This window comes from Limulus polyphemus, unplaced genomic scaffold, assembly GCF_000517525.1.
Source record: "Limulus polyphemus unplaced genomic scaffold, Limulus_polyphemus-2.1.2 Scaffold6722, whole genome shotgun sequence".
NCBI lineage: Eukaryota > Metazoa > Arthropoda > Merostomata > Xiphosura > Limulidae > Limulus > Limulus polyphemus.
The window spans coordinates 29,882-39,603 of NW_013672332.1; the positions used below are offsets into that span (position 1 = coordinate 29,882).

General features: G+C 35.0%; 1 protein-coding gene across 1 annotated transcript in view; it reads left to right on the top strand.

The window, feature by feature from the left end:
• LOC111089595 (testis-expressed protein 47-like) overlaps positions 1-1,218 on the top strand; it is a gene marked incomplete at its 5' end in the record, with an annotated part of 17,634 nt that extends 16,416 nt beyond the window's left edge. The window contains one exon of the mRNA XM_022402398.1: positions 1,075-1,218. Coding sequence (XP_022258106.1) covers positions 1,075-1,130 — 56 coding nt within the window. The remainder of the gene's footprint in view (positions 1-1,074) is intronic.
• Between the last annotated feature and the right edge of the window lie 8,504 nt (positions 1,219-9,722).

The following is a 9,722-nucleotide window of genomic DNA, read 5'->3' on the forward strand; positions in this document are numbered from 1 at the left end:
CTTCCTGATATAGCTGCTGACTGAATTGGCCTGTATCTTTAAGTTGAGTTATAAACTTCTAGGTATTAATAAACTTTGTAAGCACATTCTAAAGCTTCCTGATATAGCTGCTGACTGAGTTAGCCTACATCTTTATAAGTTGAGTTATAAATTTCTAGGTATTAATAAACTTTGTAAGCACATTCTAAAGCTTCCTGATATAGCTGCTGACTGAGTTGGCCTATATCTTCATAAGTTGAGTTATAAACTTCTAGGTATTAATCAATTTTATTAGTACATTCTAAAGCATCCTGATATAGCTGCTGACTGAGTTGGCCTACATCTTTATAAGTTGAGTTATAAATTTCTAGGTATTAATAAACTTTGTAAGCACATTCTAAAGCTTCCTGATATAGCTGCTGACTGAATTGGCCTGTATCTTTAAGTTGAGTTATAAACTTCTAGGTATTAATAAACTTTGTAAGCACATTCTAAAGCTTCCTGATATAGCTGCTGACTGAGTTGGCCTACATCTTTATAAGTTGAGTTATAAATTTCTAGGTATTAATAAACTTTGTAAGCACATTCTAAAGCTTCCTGATATAGCTGCTGACTGAGTTGGCCTATATCTTCATAAGTTGAGTTATAAACTTCTAGGTATTAATAAACTTTGTAAGCACACTAAAGCTTCTTGAAACAGCTGCTTAGATATTTATGTGTCATATAATAAATTCCTTGTAACTTAATGTTCTGAATGTTGAGAAAACAAAAGAGATGTCACATTTTTGCATATCCAGAATATAATGTAAATAAATTGTGGAATATGAAGGAATAGAAAAAAAAAGCAACAAATAGAAGCTATTCACCAAATCCTTCAAATATTCACCATCCATTTTCTTAAAACTGTAAAGTTGTACCCTACATTACTTTTTCTACATGGTAATATGTTATACAGATATACTCTATTGGAGAAATAAATCTTTTAAGAGAGAACAAGTTAAGAGACCTGCATGGTTGTGGATCACATTTTATATGACTAATACATTGCTGAATGTTTACTATAAGTTGGAGTTACCTTCGTATTTTGTTTTACAGATATTACCTGGCCAGCACCAATAAGACTAATAATGTATATACTAAAAGACAATTAAGAAGAGTAGACTGAAAACAAGTTATAAAGAAATTTGATTTTTGCAGCATTTTATGAAATAGTTAACAAATAAGTAAGTTATTATTAGAATGTTGTATTTAAAGTATTATAGAACTGTAAATAATAAGATCAAACAATAAAATGAAAGAAGTGAATAAGACTACTGCTATAACTTCTATCAAACAAATAACATGTCCTATAAAGAAATCCCTATAAATAAAAATGTGTGAAATAAAATAATGCTATTTATTGATCATCATGAAAGAATAATAATTATGCACCAGCAGGAACTAAAAGCAATAAAAATTATATAGTTGGGGTATTTCTAATTATTTGATTGTATTTTTACAGAATGAACAACTGAAGTGAATTGCTGATGTAAAAACTGATTAGTCACTTGCATAAAAGTGGGTAATTTTATCTTTATCATCGTGCATTCTGTCTTTACACCATTTATTGAACACATCACTCTTAGCTTTTTTAGATCCTATCTATGGAAAGCTATTGAGGTCATAACATATTGGTTCTGATACTGTAAATTACCTCCTTTCACACAAATAGCTATTCTCATTCAGTGCTGCCCTCTATATGAAAAACAAATTTGTTTAAACATGCCACAAGCCTTGTGTCTCCCATCCATTGGAAATGACTCATTCCAATGTATCTCTCATGTAACAACCCTCCACCAATGAAAGTGCCACACACTCTTGTTATGCATGGGACTACCTCTATTCCATTCTACCAGACTATCACTTCTTGTTTGGCACTACTCATGTTTTAACGTTTAGTTTGCGCTCTCTTCAAGTGTTTTATTTTAATATTTTTCTCTATCTTTGTATTCATTTCTCTCAACAAGTTTACTCTTTATTATACAATAGTGATATTTGTAACTTGTTGAGTTATTCCAAAGTGGAATTATTTTATATTTCTAGCCAGTTACAGAACTTATTTAGTTATTACAAGAAACTTTTATTATTTCTACCAACACAGTTGTATTTGTTTATTCATTTTTCATTATGAATTTTGCATTACCACTTCGAAGGTTATATGATCGTTTAGCACTTTACACAGGCTTCAGGTCACGGTACTCTGCAGGAAGATTTTCAGCTATGCTTCATTGGGAGATTGATCGTCCTATGAACTGACTTTCTTTGGGCCCTGCCTCAATTTTGGGGGTCACACATTTGCAATACCGTTCACAGATTTTAGAAAGATAAGATGTTATACTTTTATTGTAAATATTATTATCTGTCATTATTTGGGTTCAATAACATAAGTTTCATTTGATTGCTTAACACTCGTAGTTAAGTTTAGGTTGGCCATTAGTCTTAGTTGTATTCTTCTACTATTCCATTCACATAGGATTACCTGTAATTCCTCTTACTGGTATATCTATAATTAAATTCACAATATTGTTTTTCTTCCTATTCACTAAGTTTGTGTGGAAGTTTTGACCTGTGGTCCACCCAAACTTATCCCAATATTGTACATACTTATTATATGGTTAAGTATTTCTTTTAGGGCTTATTGATATCTTTAATATTGTTCAATTAGGCTTTTTAAATGTTTATTTTTGGTTTACCGGTAGTTCTACTTCCATATTAATCGTTAATGATGTTAAATATCTTCTTCCATAAGTGTCTGTTAATTTTGGTTTTTCCGTGGTTTATCGATATTTAGGTTATTCATCTTTTCTTCAACACGGAACATCACATCCACCTGTTTATTTCACTACACAATTTCTTAACATTATTTTCATTTAACTTATATTTTATACTTCTTGCCTTTAATTGAATTTAACATGTAATTTCTACTTCTTCCCACTACTTTTGTTTGTGAGGACCCCTGGGGGCTGGTGCCCACCCTACCTGCTCCCAATATTGTTTGTTTTCCTCCTATAATGGCGGAACCCGTTTTTCAGATGGACTAGATTTGTCAGTTTTCCTCCACCCTATCATGGAGTGCATTTCAGGCCTCTACTGCAGAATGTGCCAGGCATATCTAAGTTTTTTTTTGACACGTTTCTTCCCTTTACTCCACTTCTTTGTCTATTATATATCCCTTCCACCCTTACCCATTGGGTTTAGATTGTGATTCGATTGGCCATTTCTTCCTTGTACCCTTCTTCACTCCTAACCTGCACCTCTGCCATCAGTTGGAGGTACTTGGTCTGTCAAGCACTGGGACTACATCTCATACATTCTTTTTCCATTCTCTGCTTTGGGTAGCCGTTTCTTTCTTGTCGGGGTACCATCATTCACCCGTTGCCATTCTTCACTTTTTCATGATACTGTGACTGGGTAAGTTACTTTTTCACATACATACCTCTTTTTTTTCAGGGCATGTCCCTCCTTTTCTTACTGGATCCAACTCTGTGGTGAGTGCGCCTGAACATGAATTCTTTAACCTTTAAAATCTGCACTGTTCAGCCATGTCAACTTGCTTATTATGTTCCATGGCCACGTAATGCACACTGTCGAAATAACGTTCCATAAAATTGCTTGAAGGTTATCACAGTGGAGGTACTTAGGATTGTTATGGTTCTTTCCCTTCTGCTTTCCCTCAATGTATCTTATTCAGGTTCACTGTTGAGAGAGTTGATTTCTATATGATAGACATCTTTTCAATACCAGATGTTGGGTTCCCAGATCAATATATCATTTTTTATTCTTAACCTGTGCCCTGCTCCAGAGTCAAGGGGGTTTGAGATCCCTCTGGTCTTTTGAACTTGAGGTGAAGACAGTATGATCCTCGCCATGCCAAAACAATCATTACCTGACATTGAACATCCTACAACCATCACCATGCTAAAACAACCAACAACTGACAGCCAACACCCCATGATCATTAACACCATGCCAGAACAGTCAATAGCTGATAGCAAATACACCATTGCCATTAATTACATCCCATAACACTCAAAAGCTGAAAGTGAAGATTCCATTGCTATTAACTCCATCCAAAAAATTGTCATCAGCTGACAGTCAACACCATGCCAGAAAAATCAACAATTGATACGCCATGACAGAGCAGTCTAGCTCAAAGCCAACATCATGATGGAACAGTCACCAACTGACACCCAATACCTCACTGCCATTAACATCATGACAGATCAGTCAACAGCTGAAAGTCAACACACTATTGACCTTAACACCTTTGTAGAACAGTCAACAGCTGACAACAAATACCCCATGGCCAATAACACCATGCCAGAACAGTCAACAGTTCACACCCAACACCTCACAGATATTAACAGCATGTCAGAACAGTCAGTAGTTGAAAGTCAATACCCCACTGCCATTATCACAATGCCAGAACAGTCAATATATCATTGTCATTAACACCATGGCAGAATAATCAACAGCTGACAGCCATTAACAGCATGCCAGAACAATCAACAGCTGAGAATTAACACTCCACTGCTACTAACACCATTCTTGAACAGTCAACAGCTGATATCCAATATCTTACTGCCATTAACACTCCACTGCCTCTAACACCATTCTTGAATAGTCAACAGCTGATATCCAATATCTTACTGCCATTAATATCATGCAAGAATAGTCACCAGCTAAGATTCAACACCATGCTGGAAGAGTCAGAAGTTGAAGAACAACACCATATGTCCATTTCAGATCATTCAACAGTTGGCAGACTATATCCCACTACCATTAACATCATTGTAAGAACAGTCATCAGCTGAGTCAATACCATGCCAGAACTGTCAACAGCTGACAGTCAGTATGCAATTTCCATGAACATCATGTCAGAACAGTCAACAGCTAAAAATCAAATGCACATTCCATTTCTACCATGCTAGAACTGTCAACACTCCACTGCCATTAACACCATGGTGGAACAGTCAACACTCTGAGGCTGTTAACATTATGATGCAATAGTCAAAAGCTAATAGCCAATTCACCACTGCCATTAACACTGTGCCAGAACAATCAACATCTGAGAGCCAGTTCCCCATGGCCATTAATACCATGCTGGAACAGTAAACATGTGACAGCCAAACCCCACTGCCCTTACCAATGTCAGAACAGTCAACAGCTGAAAGGCAACACCCCATGGCTATTAACCTCATGCCCCATCAGTCAAAAGTTGACAGATAATACCTCTACCATTACCACAATCCCAGAACAGTCAACAGCTGAAAGCCAACACACCACTGCCATTATGACAGCCAATACCTCACTGCCATTAACACCATGCAAGTACAGTCATCAGCTAACAGTCAACACCATGCCAGGTTAATGAAAAACTGACAGCCAATACCTCACTGCCATTAACACCATGCAAGTACAGTCATCAGCTAACAGTCAACACCATGCCAGGTTAATGAAAAACTGACAGCCAACACCCCATGACCATTAACACCAATGCAGAACAATCAACAACTGACAATCCACACCATTTGATCATTAAAACCATGCCAGAACAGTCAACAGCTGAGAATCACTATTCCACTGCTATTAACACCATGCAAGAACAGTAAACAGTTGACAGCCAACATCCTATGACCAATAATAGTATTACACAATAGTCAACAGCTAACAGCCAATATACTACTTCCATAAATACCATACCAGAACAGTCACCAACTGATAGCTAACTCACCACTTCCATTACCAGCATGCCAGAACAGTCAACAGCTAACAGCCAATATATTACTTCCATAAATACCATACCAGAACAGTCACCAACTGATAGCTAACTCACCACTTCCATTACCAGCATGCCAGAACAGTCAACAGCTAACACTTTACTGCCATTAATACCATGCTGGAGCAATCATCAGTTAACAGCCATCACCCCATGGCTGCTTATACTGTCAGTGTTTTATGCATATGTGGGCTAAAGATTCTTCTACAGTAGGTGTCTGTGACTTGTTGGCAATAAATTCGAATAATAAACAGACAGCACACAATCCACTTGTTTTAAAATAAAATATTCCAAACAAGTCAAACATATGTACAAAAACTATTTACACTATGGAATATCACAGTTGTACTTAAAACTCAATAATTCTCTTTTCTTGCCAAAAGTCCACTTAGGCTGATTCAATTACTTTCGAATCCAATTCACAAGATGGACTATTTTCTCTACTCTTATCACAATAGTATCAGTGAATAAATTATTTATGCTACCCCGTGTGTTACCACAGTTGTATCTTGATTTTAAATAATTCTCTCTGTTTTGTCAAAGTCCACACATGTGGGTTTAATTACTTTAGAACACCCTTTGACAAGACAAATTATTCTCCTTATCTCTATTAAACTGTGAAACTCACTTTAAGATATCACTCATTATGACTAATCACTCACACGCCAGTTAGCTTCACATTTTTTAACTTTTTCTGACTGAGCTTTCACTTCACTTTTACTCTACTTCTTAACTTGCACTCGCGAGCCACTTAACAACTTGATCACCGAGGCCTCGAAGTTTCGACAAACTATGCAAATAGCGCTATAATGTAACAATACTCAGTTAAGATAAAAATACCAAAGATTTGAGTAATGTGACATCAACAATATTCTGTTTTGATATTGATTCTGTTTCTTCTGGCAGCAGCATCCATGGTGACAGTCGTTTTTTTTCTTGTTTCTTGCCAGCACCATGTTTGTAAGTAGCTCCAGCTGCTTTATGTTGAGATTTCTGCTGTTGCTTGTTGGTAATGGACTTGTACTCCTATGGAATATGCCCTATTTTATAACAAATATAGCATCTTTGTCTGTCAACCTTCTGTCACCTTTGGTAGACTCCATTCAATATAAAACTTTCTGCTAAAGAACCTTAAAATACCTAAATATTTTTCTGAAGAACCAGTGTATTTTATATAATAAGTAACTCACTTTGAAACTTTATTTGTATTAGCATAAGAAACTGGTAGTTTGATGTTCTTTTTTTCTTTAGTTATCTCACTGCAAGTTAAGTAATGCACATTCCAGTGTGCAGATTTCACATTCAATTTAATTCAATCTGAAGCTTGTTTTATTTCATTCTAAACTGAATTTAGGGTTTCAATGTACCTAATATCAGTACTATATCAGAGTAGAAACTACAAAAAAGTGTAATTACTCTTAATACCACACAGTTATACTCCTTACTGATCCTACAAACCTATCAACACATATCTAATTGGAGTAAATATCTGAGTGTAAATTTCAAAGACAATAATACCACACAGTTATACTCCTTACTGATCCTACAAACCTATCAACACATATCTAGTTGGAGTAAATACAAGAATCTGAGTGTAAATTTCAAAGACAATAATACCACATCCACAACAGATCACAATTTCAGACAGCACAGAACTTCAAAAAGCAAATTCCATTTTTCTTCCATACATAGGTCAATGACTAAATACACTTCACACCAGAGTCTACAGAAGAGATGCAATAGCAAGTTGAGTAACCTTACTTAGCCTAGTGAACATAGATCATTAAAATCCTAATTTTTAAAAGCTTCTTCATATAAACAATACTTGTTACATCCTTCATGTCCAACTCTGAAACATTTGAGACACTAAATTTGAGTAAAAGTTAATATATACAAATGTGATATATTTGTAGCCATCACATATTGAAACTATTTATACAAACTATAGAAATAAATTCTAAATATTACTTAAAACATTTAAGAAGTGGATGCTTTACATTCTTCTGCTTGCAGAGAGACCACTTCATATAGAACAAATTTTCTCATTTATTTATGGTGTTGGTCTATACAAGCTGTTATTTTCTGATTTCATCCCTTGTGGTGTCAACAACACTGCAGAGAATGCCTGTGGCATGCTGTTGTGTCTCTTTTGTGCTGCAGTAAATAGCTTTTGGCCTGATGAGGGACAAGTTTCAAAAACAGGATATTATTTTTATCAGATTCATCTTGGAAAAACAGTCTTTAACACCAATTGTTCCAACATTATTTCTTCTAATCTGAAGCCTCAAATTATACTTTTGTTTCGAATACTAAGTGCTATGATAATGATGAGGTCTGCAATCACAGTGGTTAAAGAGGTTGAAATTTCTTTGCCATTAACAGTCGTTAAATGTAATAGGTAAGCCATGTCACATGAAACGTAAAAAAAGATACTTTCACACAAAAAGTGAAAGGAAGCCAAACACAGAATTTACGGTCAATATGATAGGTTATTTTGATCTTACAACAGCTTTCTGATGCTTTACTTACTGCTACACAGACTTATCCCAGATTAGTGAATGCCACTTACTTACTGCTACATATTTAATTAAAACTATTCAATACTACTTCATTCATTTCGACATACTTATCTAAGACTAATGAATGCTTAATTACTTATTGATGTCCAGACCTATCTAAGACTACTGAATACTACTTTTCTTACTTCTACATAATTAAGTAAAAATACTGAATACCATTTTGCATATTGCTACATAGGCTTATCCAAAATTACTGAATACTGCTTTACTTACGTGGGATATCTTAGGGCTCAGTCTTGGGACCTTTGCCCTTTTGGATCTACATCAATAACATAGATGAAGAAATGGTAGAAAACATAACATAAATTTGCTGATGATATCAAGGTCTTGGGTGTTGCTAGCTGTGAAGAGGATGACACTGCTTTACAAAAGGATTCAGATCCTTTAGTGAGTTGGGCAAATAAAAATGGGTTTAAATTATAATAAGTGCAAGATAATACATGTGAGTTATCATAATTTGATTTATAAATATATTTTGGATGGGAATAACCTTAACAGTGTTATGAAGAAAGGAATCTTGGTGTAGTGGTTGATCAGTGTCAGTTTTTATGAGGCCAGATTCTTTAAAGTAGGTGTCTGTGACTTGTTGGCAATAAATTCTAAAAATAAATGTACAGCACACAATCTTTTAAAATAATATATTCAAAACAAGTTATATGTATGTACAAAAATTCTTTACTCTATTGATTACCAAAGCTTTAAATAATTCTCTTTCTTGTCAAAAGTCCATACAAGCTAATTCAGTTACTTTAGAACTCAACTGACAAGAAAATTTTTTTTTCTATACCTTGTTTCTTACTGCACAATCTGCAATAGACTCGTTTACGTTACCCTGTGAGTTACCACAGTTTTGTCTAGAACTTCAAATAATTGTCTCCTTTTCTTCAAAGGCCACACAGGTGAATATTACTGTGAAACACACTAAGTGTTGCCTGTTATGGCTAATCTAACAATCACACACTCTAACTTCACTTTCACTAACTTAGCTTTGCACAACATTGGCCAACTGAGGCCTAGAACTGTCTACATACTGCAAGACACTAGGATGTTGCTTTAAGTGAGTTTGTTACAAGAAAAATACAGAATGTTTGAGTAACGTGACGTCAATTTACAACAATTGAACTACACACACAATGTATGACCCTTACCATGTTATTGTTACGTCTCCGTTTGTTAATTGATTTCCCGTAACTTCGTTCCCAGGAAACTTTAGCGACACAAGTCCTTTCTTAATAAAACTGGTTTATTCTTTCCGAATATAACTTTACGATACACTTAATTTCAACAATTGCACTAAAACAAACGCTATAACAACGAACGTGCTCAACTTCAAGAATACTCTGACT